At 37.0% G+C, this 17,548-nt stretch overlaps 1 protein-coding gene across 1 annotated transcript; it reads right to left on the bottom strand.

Annotated features, from left to right (window-relative positions):
• Nucleotides 1–406: 406 nt before the first annotated feature.
• Nucleotides 407–17,514, bottom strand: LOC112048780 (zinc finger protein 235). The gene is made up of 12 exons (XM_052890068.1): nucleotides 17,249–17,514; nucleotides 15,714–15,906; nucleotides 13,889–13,978; nucleotides 12,642–12,782; nucleotides 10,564–11,559; nucleotides 9,520–9,650; nucleotides 8,768–8,842; nucleotides 6,782–6,920; nucleotides 6,015–6,115; nucleotides 4,497–4,602; nucleotides 3,493–3,690; nucleotides 407–2,710 (listed from the first exon to the last, which is right to left on the bottom strand). Exons 1-12 carry the CDS (start codon nucleotides 17,335–17,337, stop codon nucleotides 2,522–2,524), a joined length of 2,448 nt encoding a protein of 815 aa, XP_052746028.1. The 5' UTR covers nucleotides 17,338–17,514; the 3' UTR covers nucleotides 407–2,521.
• Nucleotides 17,515–17,548: the final 34 nt, after the last annotated feature.

Here is a 17,548-nt window from a genome sequence, read left to right as displayed (position 1 = left end):
GTACAATTACTCTTCATACTCCTGGGCAGGTTACAGTATACTTTTCATCACGCTACGATCAATAGGAGCGGACCAGTGAAGGGAAATGTTGGGAAAACGGGAGAAGTTACTCCATTTTTAAGCTTCCGTCGCGAGTGCAGCCTTAGGGTAGGGGTAGTTGAAAATTTACATCGACTTTACGCGGACGATGTCGCGGGCGTTCGCTAATTTATAAATAAAAACAACATTTTCATTAAAGTATTTATTAAAATAGACCTTATAAACTAAATAACCTAATAGGCTAGTTGACATTTTTTTAAAAATAACTGTCTGCCTTGAATTGAAACCACGTATTTCAAGCGGGCGTTCGCTAATTTATAAATTATAACTAATTCTGTTTTAGATGAAGAGTCCTTGAATAGGTACCTATTTGGAGACTTTAATATATTCGCGTGTCTACAAGATTTAATATTTATAAATATATACACATCACACCATTTTCACCCACGTATAGACCGCGGCAAGCAAGTTGAACCAAAATAAACAAAACAATTATAAACAAAAAGTGTTACACGCTCTGTGGTTGCCATTCAAAGATGTTGTACATTGTTTGTCCCAAAAATAAAAAAAAGGTTCGGTTGATTTTCCTGTATAAAAGTGTATACTGGAAAATCAACCCAATCCTTTCCTGTATTTTCAGTGTTAATAATAAATGGGCCTAGATAGCGGACTATTAAAAATTTGAATAATTTTTATTAACGCGGTTAAATAATTAATAAATAGTTAAATAGAATTTATTAGGTTATTGCGTAATGAACACCATAAAATCTGAAAAGACGTAGGTACATAAAAAGTTAAAATTGAATATTGGATAGAAGCAGGCGTTACTTTGCGGAAGTTCATCATGATTATATAATGATTTATTTATTTTGCTATCATCCGCGAAAATTCGGCGAACCCATGCGACAACGTCACCCAGGTCCGACAAAATACTCTCTACGTACGTTTCGCCCCGAAACCGGAGCATCCTCAGGAGATGTTGACTCTACAACGTGCAATTGCACGTTGTTGCATGGGTTCGCCGAATTTTCGCGGATGATAGCAAAATAAATAAATCATTATATAGTTAAAATTGAATCGATTTAAATATATCCCGTCATTTCCTAGATATGTTTATATTTGTCGAAATAATACTTGTGAGGTAATTTTATTACATTTATATTAGTTTCGTGGTATTTTGCATTTAACCTGGGGCAATTTTAGGACATCTTAAGAATGCGACTGTAATGGCGTCCACGTTTTCTTAAGGGTACGTCCACTTGAAAATGAATTACTGCACATAGTTCAAGTTATACGCCGCGACCTATACTTATTTCTTATAACTAATTTTTATAAACTAAATTTCGAATTTATTTTTCTGGTTTCGTCTCAGACTAATTACAAATGGACCAGTATTCAAATTCACCAACAATATTGTCTGTCATTTTTCGAAGTCGACGACTCACACGTCGAAAATATTTAACACCTATAAACATATTGTGTTCTTACACTACACACACACACAACACAGACAAAAATATACGTCATAAACTGACATCTAATTTTAAGAAAAAAATATTGAACTTTAAAAAATAGTTTTCTAATTGTGAATAAACTGAGCCATCGACAATTATAGTGTTTTTTTTTTCTATAAAGTAGATTAGATTCCCATAAAAAAAGACACCAAAAGACTCGTAGTTATCCAAAAATAAGTTGAACTAATTAATTATCTAATAATAATTGGGATGATGACAGTTTTTTAAATTGTATATAAATTAAGAGTATACTAATAGTAAAGCAATTTTGTAAAAGTAACAGGGTATCTGCGATCATTACTTTCGGAGCTACAGGGATTTAAAGGGTCAGATTTGCGGCGCTGCCGCGGATCCCTGAAAAACGCCCCATACAAAATGGCTCGAAAAAATGACGTCATAGGCAATGTAATGATCGTTAGATTTGTATGCGCGTTCAAACAAAATTACTAATATCTTTGTTATTTGTGCGTTTATGTTTATAGTTCATATATTAAAAAATGTCACATTTAATGTAAGGAAGCTAAAACTGTATGAATTTTCATCTAATTACGATAAAAAAAATTTAGTAGTTTTTGAAATTTTATAATCTCATTTATTTTGCAAATATTCAGACAATCTTTGCTTTTTATGTATAAATTAGTTAACATTGACCCTATTTACCCGAATGTATCATAAAAATCAATATATTCAAACCTAGTCATCATCCCCATTAAGTAAAAATTAAGAAAAAAAAATCAATTTACGATTAAAATACCTAAATGACATAAATATTTTTTGGTGGCAACACCATGTCACGGAAGAGATGTGTACACGGAGGTCCCTATCCTAATTAGTCTGAGGCCGTTACTTATACCTATTTACTAAAACAATTTTTTATAAACTAAATGCGAATTCATTTATTCATTATATTCATTATATCATTTATTCATTATATTCATTATAATTTTTCTGGTTTCGTTGACGAGTCCTCAGCTACTTTGCGAGTCCTTCGAGTCCTCGCGAGTCTTGGTCCGGGGCCCAGGCCTCGACTTGCGGACCCTTTTGGGATAAGGTACTTTGCCATGCACATGTTTCAAATGTGACCTCTGCCAGTGGGAAGTTGTGAATTTTTTGTCACACAGCTCGCACGCGTACAACGGTCTCGACTCTTTGTGTCTCTGTAAAAGAACAATATATTTATTAGCTTATTAACCGGCTTCAAAAAAAAAAAAAACGCGTCGGATTCCTCTCAATTCGAAACATTTTTTTTTACACACCATTGTGTGTGAGGTAGTTTGCACCAGTGGCTGTGTGACGAAATTTACACCGATAGCTAATTGTAATTTATAAATGACTGAGTCCCTTCTGATTTATATTATTCATTCATGACAGTCTGCACCATTATGCGTATGAGGTACATTTACATCAGTAGCTGTGTGGCGGAGTCTGCGTCAGCAGCTGTGAGATGGAGTCTACACCAGTAGCTAACGTGGGAATGACGGAGTATCTGTCGACCTATATTATAAGTAGATGTGTGAGGTAGCCTACATCATTAGCTAATTAGGCGGAGTCTACATAGATAGCTAACTTGAGAATGGCTGAGTCCATGCTGATTTATATTATTAGTGGATGTGTGAGGTAGTCTGAATCAGAGGCTGTGTGGTGGAGTCTACATCGGTTGCTAACTTGGGAATGACGGAGTATGTGCAGACCTATATTATTTGCGGGTGTGTGAGGTAGTCTGCACCACTGCAGTGTGAGGTAGTCTGCACTATTGCTATGTGAGGTAGTCTGCACCACTGCAGTGTGAGGTAGTCTGCACCGCTGCTGTGTGAGGTAGTCTGCACCGCTGCTGTGTGAGGTAGTCTGCACCACTGCAGTGTGAGGTAGTCTGCACCACTGCTGTGTGAGGTAGTCTGCACCGCCGCTGTGTGAGGTAGTCTGCGGCTGTGCTACTCACCAGCTGGTGCCGCCGTCTGTTCGAGTAGTTCGTGAACCGTTCCCCGCACACGTTGCACTCGTAGGGCTTGGGGTCGACGTGCAGCCTGACGTGGCTCTCGAGCTGGAGCTTGAACATGAACCGTTTGCCGCACAACTCGCACTTGTGCAATTTCTCGCCCGAATGCATTACCAAGTGGTTGCGCAGTGTCACCGGATACTGTACACAACAAATTTAATACATACATACACACAGATTAAAGAATTATAGGCAGATAGAACGCATGAACGCACGGCAGTGATGCAGCCATTCTGAATACAAATTATTATGGGAATGAATAATCTGAATATTGGGAGCTGTTTTTTTACTGTTGCTTAATTAATAGTTATACAAGTTAACAGCCCACAATGTCCTACAAATTTCGTGGTCTTGTTCTGACCAGAATCAAGAATTTTCGTAAATATTTCGTTGAGGATCTCATCGAGATGAAGCTACTAACTTTTATCAACTTGACTAACATTAATCAATTGTAAAAATGTTCTACGGATCCCGGGCTAACCAATATCAGTGTGTTAATTAATTAATTACAACATTCTTAATCATCATCATCATATCAGCCGATGGACTTCCACTGCTGCTGCTTCCACTTCCAAACATCACGATCCTGAACCGCCGAATGTCTGCGACTTTTTTTTTAGTTCTTTACAAGTTAGCCCTTGACTACAATTTCAGCTGATGGTAAATGATAATGTAGTCTTAGATCGAAGCGGGCTAAGTTGTTATGAAATGAAAATCCACCCCCTTTTCGGTTTCTACACGGCATTGTACCGGAACGCTAAATCGCTTGGCGGTACGTCTTTGAAGGTAAGGTGGTAACTAGCCTCCCATCAGCCTAAACTAGCTTGACTCGCTTGATGTCGTCAGTCCACCTGGTGGTGGTGGGGGGGTTTGCGCACCAGCACTTGTCACTTGGGACCCCAACGTCAATCCTAACGGAGCCCTAAAAGTAGTGAAACTACCCTCACCTTAAACGACTTCCCGCAGAGTTCACACAGCACCGGGTCACCCACGGTCTCCCCCTTCTTGTATGGATTCATGTGCACATACTTGGGCTCGTTCCGCTGGAGAGAACTGAACAAACAGTTCTTCATCATCATACTAACATTATAAAGCTGTTGTTTGAACGCGCTTATCTCAGAAACTACTGGTCCGATTTGAAAAATTCTTCCAGTGTTAGATAGCCCATTTATTGAGAAAGGCTATAGGCTATATTTCATCTCCGTATTCCTACGGGAACGGGTACTACGCGGGTGAAACCGCGCGGCGTCAGCTAGTCTTTTAAACAGTAATATAAATACTCTCAAGCACTAAGAGTATTTAAAATAACTTCAAGGAGTTGAACTCGTTATCAACCCATATTCGGCTCACTGCTGAGCGCGAGTCTCCTCTCAGAATGAGAGGCCAAGAGAATTCTGCATACCAAAGAACTTTCTTAATTCTCTGCATGTGTGAAGTCTGCCAATCCGCATTGGGTCAGCGTGGTGGACTATAATATTGTGGCGTTGTGGCGCAACTTGTTTCTGTATAGTGGGGAGTTAGAGAGGAGTAACGATCGGTTGGCGGGAAAGACTTGCGATAGAAGGCGCTCGTCGCTTCAGTATGTTCGTGGCGTTCGAGCCGCCACATTTCTTATTGTGTAATTCTTTATGGGTTCAGATGGGTTACTTGGGATAGGCGGTAAGAGTGACTTGAGTGGAGAAGGGAAGTGTCAGTTAACAGTCAAAGGATCCTTTAACCCTACACACAACGTTCACAAGTGCGTGACTCCACTCACTCTGTCATTCTAGGGTCTGATTTGTTGATAAAGTTGTCCTGACAAATGTTGTGAATCATACCTTTGTTGGACATTGGTTTTTTTTATTTTTGTAATTCACTTAACAGCATAATCTATGTAAGACAAAATATTAATTTGTACAAACGAAAAGGAGATCTAAACCCACGTCTTACTAGACACGGGCATAAGTTAGTTATTTCTGCATATCGTCTCCAAGGAGTAAAAAAATCTTTTGTAGGTTTGTGTGTACTCTTCTATAATAAGATCCCCAAGACTGTGATGGACCTGCCAATGCATAGCTTTAAGCAATGTGTTAAAAAACATTTACTTAGTCGAGGTTACTACAACATTGGTGAGTTCCTTAAAGATAATGCTTGGAGGCCGTTGGATCAGCTTCCATCTTCACACAGGAAGTAAAACTATAAGAAATTGTAATGTTGTCATCAATTGTAAATTATAATACTGTATGATTTTTTCAAAAGAGCAACTGTTGAGTTTCTTGCCGGTGTCTTCTCAGCAGAACCTGCCTTCCGAACCGGTGGTAGAATCTTTACAAATAGTCAACTGACGTGTCAAAAGTGCTTGTAAACTGAGCCTACTTGAAGTAAATTAATTTTTGATTTTGATTTTTGACTTCTAAGTCTGCTAAAAAAATACAATTTAAAAAAATGACATCATCCCTAATAAAACACCCTTAACATAGACTCACCCCTCTGGCGCGTGTCTGGGAGACACCTTCAAGTGTTGTTGGTACGCTGTCTCCGAAGCGAAGCGAATGTTGCACTCAGCACATTGTGGACCGGTCATAGTCTGGAAGTGTTATATTGGATGGATGGATAGCCCAGTGGATATGACCTCTGCCTCCGATTCCGGAGGGTGTAGGTTCCAATCCATGGGCATGCACCTCCATCTTTTCAGTTGTGTGCATTTTAAGAAATTAAGTATCACGTGTCTCAAACGGTGAAGGAAAAACATCGTGAGGAAACCTGCAAACCAGAGATTTTCTTAATTCTCTGCGTGTGTGAAGTCTGCCAATCCGCAATGGGTCAGCGTGGTGGACTATTGGCCTAACACCTCTCATTCTTAGAGGAGACTCGTGCTCAGCAGTGAGCCGAATACGGGTTGATGACCTATTATTAAGAGATAAAGGAAAATTCTGAAATTGGGCCCACTTTTGAAAACGATACAGAAATGAAAAATGTACTAGAACTCTTGTATTTTTTACTACATATAATTTGAATCTTAGACGAAATTTCTTCTGCGTTTCTGAGCGGCCGCACTAGCGCTGATTATTGAGCGGCCAGTTTTTAATAGTCTCACATTGAAAAGTGTCAGTAACGCAATTTCTGAGCGGTCGGATTTTAATATTTTAACATAGACTGGTGTCGCAACGTAATCTCTGAACGGCTGGACTTTTCTCACATTGACAGATGCCAGAAACGCAATTTCTGAGCGGCCGGACTTGAGTAGTCTCACCGAGGTGTCGTCGAACCGGTGCATCATCGTCTGGTGACACTGGAGGCCCTTCATACTGACGAAGGAGAACCCGCACAGCGAGCACACGTTGTCTGAAGGGTGCTTTATGCGTAGATGGGAGAAGTATGTGGTCTTCTTCCTGTAATACATATGATGGCAGTTAATATAAAAGAGACTTGCTTATACTTGCTTAAAGACCAGGTTCTGGCTGGTGGGAGGCTTCGGCCGTGGCTAGTTACCACCCTACCGGCAAAGACGTACCGTAAGCGATTAAGCGATCCGGTACGATGTCGTGTAGAAACGAAAGGGGTGTGGATTTTCATCCTCTTACTAACAAGTTAGCTCGCTTCTGTCTTAGATTGCATCATCACTTACCATCAGGTGAGATTGTAGTCAAGGGCTAACTTGTAAAGAATAAAAAAAGGCCCCTCTAAAATATGGTAGTTGACTTATATCAAATTTAATATAAACAATATTAATTTGGTGTAGTACATGGAATAAGGGTCCGAAATATATCGATATACATTAATAAAAGTTAATAATACATAAATTATGTACTCTTAAAATTTTCCAAAAGTCTGCTGTCGTCCATTTTGTGACGTCACAATGTTACTTGATGTACTAAACGTCAAACAAATTGTTAACAAATATTTTTGTCAAACGCTCCGTTTGTAAGGGATTTGTTATAGTGACGTCATGAAACAGTTGAAATATAGATCGTCATGGCCGATAGCGTTTTGGCTCGTATTGTCGAAAACATATTCAAAAACTAACTTCCAAAAAAAAACAATGTAGTAGAAAGATAATCAACTATTTAAGAGCATTTAAAAAAAGAGTCAACCAGCCTATCGCAGCTAGTTCTATATTAGAACGAGTATCCAAAGCTGCGCTAATAGAATCTTACCAAATGTGTCGGCAGGGAGAACCACACGAGCAGAGAACGGGGAGTGTTAATCGTATGTTAAGGAATTCCTTAACCCTACATCCATCGGTTACAAGTCCGGGAGTTCTTGGAACTCTGCTCGGAGTTTTTCTCTCTACCACGCGATGGACCCGGTACCTGGATGAGTCCATGGACTGCTAAGATATTCGTCTCTAACTGTTTCATTAACTGATAATGTTGTCAAACACTCCGTTTACGGTTTAGTGTTTACGTGACGTCATGAAACATGTTAAGAATTATTAGTGTCTAAACCAACAATTCAGGTTTCCGATACTTAGATATATATATGAGTAGTTCTGTTGAAGATTGGTTAAGCTTATGTTTAGTTATTTAAAAAATATATACTTTGATATTAGAATAAGATACTTTGATCTAGCAGAATACCAATTTGACTGTAAATAGCTTACATACACTTTAACTTGCATTCTTTAGCTATTATAAACGTTCATATTATTTGGCTTTTACTACCCTTAGCTATAAGTTAATACATTATATTATTACTTTTTCAATGCTAGTCGCCCTTGTAGAAAATAAGCCTACAATGTTGCTATCCTTGTCTAATCTGATGTATATACTTGTCTCACTCTAAGTTCAAGTCTATCCCTGTCTAATTGTAAGTCTGTCCTTGTTTACTATTATCGCATCTTTTTTAAATAAACATAAGAGAATGCGAGAGCTTCAAATGCTATTTAATTCAGCACCCCATATATCAATCACACACTTCACACCCGAAGCCTGAAACGATCGCATCTCTACATTTTATCAAGACATACGTGTTTTATTTACGCGTCAATTCCTGTGGATTGGACTCTCCAAAATCCTCCACAAAACAGTTAAAGTGTTAATACTCACATGAACTCCACACCGCAGTATCTGCATTTGTATATTCTCCTGTTGTGCCAATACTCAATCACACACTTCACTCCCGAAGCCTGAAGCGATCGCATCTCTACATTTTATCAAGACATACGTGTTTTATTTACGCGTCAATTCCTGTGGCTTGGACTCTCCAAATTCCTCCACAAGACAGTGTTAATACTCACATGAACTCCACACCGCAGTATCTGCATTTGTATATTCGCCCGTTGTGCCAATACATATGGGTCCTAGCGCGGGATCTGAAAATATCATTTTTTTTTATAATTTTTTTGTAAGGATTTTTTATGTACAGGATGCTCGGGAGTACTTATAGGAGGCGGATTGCATGACTAATATTTTAAAACTAGCTGACACCGCGCGGTTTCTCCCGCGTGGTTCCCGTTTAATATAGCCTATAGCCTTCCTCGATAAATGGACTATCTAACACTGACAGAATTTTTGAAATCGGAGTTGTAGTTCCTGAGATTAGCGCGTTCAAACAAACAAACAAAACTCTTCAGCTTTATTATATTAGTATAGATTTTTTTGTAAGGATTTTTTATATACAGGGTGCTCGGGAGTATTGACCATAACTTCAAGGTGTTGACAAGACTTATAGGAGCCGAATTGCATAACAAATATTGTGAATGTAAAAAATTGTGAATGTTGTGAGAATCTTTTAAATAGTTAAGCATTAACATAACCTAAAAGTGTACTTAAATGAAAGCATGATTTTAATGTATTAACGGTTGATTTTCCTGAATAAATAAATAAATAAACAAAAAAAAAAAAAAATTTTCATACCCTGTATAATCAATACTGAAACTACTGAATGAATTCAAATGAAACTTGGCACAATTTGAAACATTATATAATGTAGAATATTATAGGTCCATTTTTATGTAAAAAATATTATTTTATATAAAAAAGTACCTACTTGTCATGACAAACAAATTTACAGATTTTGCAAGTCAATCTGTAGCCGTGTTGGTTATTTATATGTATTAGTATTTTGCGGCGAGTTTTCACGTGAATACCACATACGGCGCACTCATATATGCCGTATTTCTGAAATGAGAAAATAAATATATAATATATTATACAACTCAGACCAATTATTGTATGGACCTGCCTCGTTAGACGTCACTTTCCTGTCAAAGTATGTGATCAACGATCTAATGCAATTATAAAAAATGTCTCTATAGAATCGATGTTTTATAGTTGTCGGTTATAGAGCTCCGTAAAAATACCTTTTTTTGTATGGTGTAAAAAATGGGCAAAAATTCTAGTTTAGTGTAATATATGCCAAATCTAAGCTCGTTTTCCTCAGAAAATGACAGACAATTTTGTTCGTGAATTTGGGTGCGATACTAGTCCTTTTTTAATTGGTCTGAGATTCACAAGCACAGATTAATCAATAATAGGCAGATGGCGTACGGAACACGACGGTATCGTAACATCATCATCATTATCAACCCATATTCGGCTCACTGCTGAGCCCGAGTCTCCTCTTAGAACGAGAGAGGTTAGGCCAATAGTCCGCCACGCTGGCCCAATGCGGATTGGCAGACTTTACACACGCAAAGAATTAAGAAAATTTTCAGGTATACAGGTTTCCTCACGATGTTTTCCTTCACTGTTTGAGACACGTGATATTTAATTTCTTAAAATGCACACAACTGAAAGGTGGAGGTGGAGGTGCATGCCCCGGACCGGATTCGAACCCACACCCTCCGGAATCGGAGGCAGAGGTCATATCCACTGGGCTATCACGGCTCTCTATACAAATACAAAATTCAAAAACGAATACATTCTCGAGTCAGACATGTTGTTGTTAAGTTGTTGTGCGAATGGGACAAACATATTCAATTACAATTGCCTCGTTTTTTGTCTCTATTTCTCTCATTTTACATCGCCCATTCGATCACGTCCTAAAACGCAATTTCTGAGCGGCCGGACTCTTGTTACTACTAATACTTACATCAGTATGCCTCTCCTTATGACGTTCATACAACATAGCACTCGAAAATCCATTGCAGCAAATACCACATTGATAAGGCAATCTTCTATATGTTTCTTTTCGCTTCTGTACCTCAGCTAACTGTTCTTCATAACTTAATGCAGTCACTTTAAAACGTTTTAATATATTTCGATGATCAGATTTAGTTGAATCCTCATCTTTTACACCATTTTTAGCTTTATTATTTGTTTTTGTTTTCCTTTTTTTAACTTTATTAACTTTAGTATTGAGTTTTTTATTTGATTTAGTGATTTTACTTTTTGCAACAAACTTGACTTTGATTTTAGATGCAGTTTTCTTTTTAATATTTGTCCGTTTTGTTTCTCTTTTACGTTTTACAGCTTTGTTTATAGCTTTTGGTGTGAACTCATCATCATTAGACGTTAGGTCAATTACTTGTTTGAAATAATCTTTGTTTTCATTGAAAGAATTCATACTATCATAATTATTTAATGAGTTATCTTGATCTATGTCATAATCTAAACTGTGATCAACATCATAATCTGTATTATTTTCAATATTATGACCTATATCATAATTCTGTTCAATATCATGATTTGTGTTATCATCTGTATTGTAATTAACATCACGATCTATGTCACAATCTACGTCAATATCACTATCTAAGTATTCGACAGCATAAGTATGATCGTTATCAATGTTATTTTTAACTTGTGCTTCATTGTAATCATCATTCATATCATATGTATCATTGTAGCCATCATTATAATTATCAATTGTTATATAATGTGCTATATCATTAGCACTTGATGCTTCCTCTTTCAGTTTTGTTTTTAATACAATTTTTGGTTCAGTTTTGATTGCAGCAATTAAGTCTTGCTCATTTCCTTCTTCAAATTGATCACCACAATAATATGGATTGATGCTATGTGTTGCTAAATTAGATGTCAGCTTATAATCCGATCTGTCTATTGCTTCTATATTTTCTAATTTCAACTGGAATAAATGGAAATAATTATCATCTTCATCATCTCCTTACCCTTATCCCACTTAAGTGGGGTCGGAAAAATATGTCAATCTTTTCCATTCGTCTCTATTACTCGTCAACTCATCATCCAATCCTTTTACACACATGTCCTCTTTCACACAATCCAACCATCTCTTCTTTGGCCTTCCTCTCCTCTTATGCCCTTCCACTTGCGCATTCAATATTTTTCTAGTAATATGACTTTCCTTCCTACTCATTACATGTCCATACCAAGCTAAGCTTCTACTCCTAAATTATATACAATCAATATTAGTCATCATCATCATCATATCAGCCGATGGACTCCACTGCAGGACATAGGCCTTTTGTAGGCACTTCCAAACATCAAGATCCTAAGTCGCCAGCATCCAGCGAATGTCTGCGACTCGCTTGATGTCGTCAGTCCACCTGATGGGGGGTCGACCGACACTGCACTTTTTCTTTTTCTTGTTTCTTGGGACTCATTGAGCTATGTCAATGACTTTTTACTGCAGATCTCTTCATTTCTGATTTTGATTTAAAAATAAATAATATTTTTAAATCAAAATCAGAAATAAGGAAATGAGGAGATAGATATATTTTAAAGTATTCTGTGGCGGGGATCGAACCACCACCCGTCGATGATGAGTCCAGGCCGCTTTACCGTTGAAATATTAAGACTCTGGACATTTTTAAAAATGCCGTAGAGACTCATAATCTGGTGCAGTTCATTCATTATTGTAGGTATTTGTGTAATATTGTTTATGTATTAGGATGTAAATTATTTGTATGTATGTGTATTACTAATACTATGGTTATTTTTGTTTTACGCTACCTGCTAATTTCCTCAAGTTTTCCTAAACCGAAGGTTGCCTGGAAGAAATCGCTACTTAGCGATAAGGCCGCCTTTTGTATGCTGATCTCTTCCTAATTTGTTTTTATTTCACTTGTTTTTGTCTTTGTGGTGTGCAAATAAAGTATATCTATCTATCTAAGGCTTTAGTTAGCCCGCTCAACAACAGATTGCTGTGAATACCTGTCATTGAAAAGAAAAAAGTAAAATTTGACTCACCGTTCCATGTTTATCATATAATTTCTTCAGCAGTTTGAAAGCACATAGACTTTTGTCTCTGAATTGGTTACAATTTGTCAATTTTTGCACACACTCAGTGCATAGCAGCGGATCAGGGTTTATTTTAAGTAGGCGGGTTTTCTGAAAATATTTTTGACTAAGTTAGTCTAACTTAGTCCAAATTCATCGTCATCATCAGCACAACAGCTGACAGCTGATGTGCGTCAACTGCTGGATATGGCCTTTTGTAGGGATTTCTAAATTTAGTATGAAACCAGATAAATTTTGGACCCTCACTTATGAATTGAGAACACCTAATTTTTATTATATAATGATTTATTTATTTTGCTATCATCCGCGAAAATTCGGCGAACCCATGCGACAACGTCACCCAGGTCCGACAAAATACTCTCTACGTACGTTTCACCCCGAAACCGGAGCATCCTCAGGAGATGTTGACTCTACAACGTGCAATTGCAAAGCATCTTTGCAAAAATCTTTGCAATTGCGTACGTACGTAGAGAGTATTTTGTCGGACTTGGGTGACGTTGTCGCATGGGTTCGCCGAATTTTCGCGGATGATAGCAAAATAAATAAATCATTATATAATCATGATGAACTTCCGCAAAGTAACGCCTGCTTCTATCCAATACCTAATTTTTATGTCACATCAACATATACCCCCTGAGTCTTCCGTAGACCCCTAGGGGTCCACCTGGAAAACAACTAGTCTATGTTGTTGTGACAAACAGAAATGTATTACTCACACCACATAGAAAACTATAAGTAGAGTGGCGACAAGTCTTTTGTATACATAGGACTTTTCTATATACAGGGCTCTTCTAGTGTGTTGTTAAGATTTCTGTAGAAAACCCTCTAGAAGAACTAATTATAAAACCTTTGTTATCTCAGGTTTTGTTCAGGTTTGACAGCCTCCGTGGTGAGAGGTGGTGGGAGGTCCTGGGTTCGATCCCCGGCTGGGCCAATTGAGGTTTTCTTAATTGGTCCAGGTCTGGCTGGTTGGAGGCTTCAGTAGTTACCACCCTACCGACAAAGACGTACCGCCAAGCGATTTAGCGTTCGGTACGATGTCGCGTAGAAACCGAAAGGAGTGTGGATTTTCATCCTCCTCCTAACAAGTTAGCCCGCATCCATCTTAAACTGCATCATCACTTACCATCAGGTGAGATTGTAGTCAAGGGCTATAGTACCTAAAAAATAAAAAAAAAACAAATGATTATACTTACAGATATGCCCGTTATGCTGGTATAGGCTTCTGTTACAAGCTTGTTAAATGGTAACAATTTACAATTTGTGTTCAGACACATTACACACACCTGTGGAACAAAATTGTAAATTAGTATATTTAGTAAATGTATGTTGACAGGGGTTCAATCAACATATTGCTTTTGTAAGTATATACTTATAGGAGAGGGAATATATAGATTTTAGAAGTGATAATTTCTTTTGGGAGGGTAAACTGCTATTCCCAATAATCAATTGTCAAGGAATTCCTTAACCCTACATCCATTGGTCACAAGTCCTGGACTTTGCTCTGAGTATTTCTCTCTTCTCCAATCCATGGATTGCTATTTGTCTCTCTCTAGCTGACGCCCTGTAATTTTACCCCCATAGTTTCCCTTCCCGTGTGAATACAGGTACAAAATATAGCCTATAACACTCCCAAATAATGCAGTTATTTATTAAAATTTTCAATATCACTGGCCCAATAGATCCAGAAAACTCTACAAACTTCAGCACTTTATAATATTAGTATCGCTAACGTTTGAAATATTGTGGGCCAAACTATAGAATGGTATAGTAAACTACATATACCATATGCCTATGATATGGTATATATATACTATGCACAAAAATTAAGGGAGCAGAAAAAAAATCCAAAATTTTGGGGGATTTTCAACAGGCTGTAACTTATACAAAAATGGTCGTACAGCAAAAAAATAAAAAGCAAATTGTAGCTCTAAGTGTTTAGTTTTTGGATCTGAGTTTGAAAATTTTTTTTTGAAAATATTTTTCGAGTAATCATAAGAAAACCATCGAAAAAAAAATTTTCGAAATTTTTTTGGGTTTTTTTTTTAATTTACGGACGTGGAAAATTTTTTTTCGACTCAACCTCCATATGGACCGGATAGCTTGTTTATTCAGATTTAATTTCGTTTTTTTTAAATCTCGATACGAGCATTTCTCGCTGAGATATCGCTGATATGGAGGTTGAGTCGAAAAAAATTTTTCCACGTCCGTAAATTAAAAAAAAAACCCAAAAAAATTTCGAAAATTTTTTTTTCGGTGGTTTTCTTATGATTACTCAAAAAATATTTTCAAAAAAAAAATTTCAAACTCAGATCCAAAAACTAAACACTTAGAGCTACAATTTGCTTTTTATTTTTTTGCTGTACGACCATTTTTGTATAAGTTACAGCCTGTTGAAAATCCCCCAAAAATTTGGATTTTTTTTCTGCTCCCTTAATTTTTGTGCATAGTATAGTTTTTACACTTCCTGAATACACAACTGGACATTGTAGACAATATTTAGGTATTATTTGTTTAAATAACTTTCATTGTAGACCACAACTAACATTGAGTTGTGTATAAATTTCCTCTTTTGAATGCCTCACTTTTCATGCGCTAGTAGTACATCTAATAGTATTTAATATCATTATTAAAATAACAAAATGAAATAAATGACTATACATTATAGTTAAATTGTTTTAAATTATTCAATTCAATTCAATTTTTGATTTTATGGCTTGCTGCTGTACCAACTGGGTACTATTTACTTCGCCAATGTCGCGTGGTAGGGAAGACACACTTTCAGAGGTTGATCGGTGTACAAACTACAAAAGTTATATACTCCAAAATCAATGAGACACCTGAAAATTACTCAATCACTTGATTTTGTAAGTATATATAGTGTAATATTTTTTTTATCAGACTTTTTCAAAATGTCTTGCAGGCCAAATCAAATCTTACAGCATGATGGATCAAATCTTACAGTGAGCCGAGTCAAATTTTACAGTACACATGGTATAGATAAATGAAAAATCTACTCACCGACACAGAGTTGCTTTTGTATTTGAATATAGAAGGTACTGCATTATTTTTGAGTTTTTCCAAACCACCTGATCTAATGATGTCATCTTTTTGAAAATGTTGGGAACACACCATGGCATTCTTCAGTAACTGACCATGGTTCACACCGATAGATTCCAACCATAACTGCCTGATGCTTTGTTTCCTTGGAAATCTATGAAAATATATAAAAAGTATTTTTTTTTTTTATTTTTTACAATTTAGCCCTTGACTACAATCACACATGATGGTAAGTGATGCAGTCCTAGATGGAAGCGGGCTAACTTGTTAGGAGGAGGATGAAAATCCACACCCTTTTCGGTTTCTACACAACATCGTACCGAAACGCTAAATCGCCTGGCAGTATGTCTTTCTCCGTAGGGTGGTAACTAGCCACGGCCGAAGCCTCCCACCAGCCAGACCTGGACCAATTAAGAAAATCTCAATCGGCCCAGCCGGGGATCAAACCCAGGACCTCCGTTTTGTAAATCCATTGCGCATACTACTGCACCACGCAGGCCGTCAATATAGTATGTTGAATGGAAATGCAGATTACTTTGCAATAGCACATTGTAGAGTCATCTTCTGAGAATGCTCCGGTTTCGGGATGAAACATACACAGAAAGTATTTGTGGGTTTTCACTGATGATAGAAAAATAAATAAATTTTTATCTATTCATGATGAAATTCCGCAAAGTAACGCCTACTTCAATCCAATATTTTAGAAGTTTTACTCATAACAATCTGTGATAGCCCAGTGGACCTCTGCCTCCCATTCCGGAGGGTGTGGGTTCGAATCCGGCCCCTGGCATGCACCTCCAACTTTTCAGTTGTGGGCGTTTTAAGAAATAAAATATAATGTGTCTCAAACGGTAAAGGAAAATATCGTGAGGAAACCTGCATACCAGAGAATTTTCTTAATTCTCTACGTGTGTGAAGTCTGCCAATCTGCATTGGGCCAGCGAGGTGGACTAAAGCCTAATCCGACTCATGCTCAGCAGTGAGCCGAATATGGGTTGATAACGACTCATAACAATGAGTAAAAGTGCAATCAAATTCCTATAATCACAGCCAATGATTTATTTATTCAGACCTGACTGTGGTAATATTGTAGGGGTTTGTTTATGCTGACGTACATTAATATTGTAAGCATTGTGTAGTGGAAAGCGCATATATGTCAGACACTTCCCGCGACTCGCGCCATTCAGTCGTTTGTGACATTAAGCAATAAATATCATTCATTAATAGCAACCATGAATAATCAGCGTATAGTGCTAAACTTACTACAGGAGCAACAGTAGTTGCTAAAATATGACATAGAATTCGCAATTTAAACTTTTACCAATTGCAAATATTGCCGGCGCCCAAATTGCGAATTGGAATTGGCCGTAACCGTTGTGTGTTAGAAAAGTTAAGGTTTAAGAATGTACAAACAATAATTGTTGTGATTTTTTATCAAAATGGATCCATCTATGAAACGTAGTTTTATATAGGAGTGAGAGTAAGTCAATAAATACCTAAAAAAACTTATTTTCTTCGTCACTGAAGTAGATTTTTTCGATTTTTTGTTAATAAACTGATCACAGAGATGCACGCAGCACTTCATATCGACTTGTTGAAGGTCATTTATTTAAAAAGAATTATGGAAGATCATTTTATTTTAAATTATAAAAATAATAAGTAAGAAATAATAGGAAGGTTCCTTGTGTATAGTTACAAAATTATGGAAAATCACAAATCAAAAATCTACAAAGTACAAACACCACATTCGCAGACATAATTTGTCAAATTGACAGTACAGTAGTCACTTTGACAGT

Source organism: Bicyclus anynana, chromosome 27 (assembly GCF_947172395.1).
Source record: "Bicyclus anynana chromosome 27, ilBicAnyn1.1, whole genome shotgun sequence".
NCBI lineage: Eukaryota > Metazoa > Arthropoda > Insecta > Lepidoptera > Nymphalidae > Bicyclus > Bicyclus anynana.
The sequence above is the reverse complement of the archived record's forward strand: the minus strand, read 5'-3'. Positions and strand labels throughout refer to the sequence as shown.

Bases quoted from the DNA above. Each gene is read 5' to 3' on its own strand.
- LOC112048780 (XM_052890068.1), bottom strand. From the start codon at position 17,337: ATGAAGTGCTGCGTGCATCTCTGTGATCAGTTTATTAACAAAAAATCG. The intron at 9,651-10,563 runs GTAAGTATTAGT...TTCTCATTTCAG, and splicing joins ATAAGGAGAGGCATACTGAT to AAATACGGCATATATGAGTG. The intron at 4,603-6,014 runs GTGAGTCTATGT...CTGTTTGTTCAG, and splicing joins CCCAGACACGCGCCAGAGGG to TTCTCTCCAGCGGAACGAGC.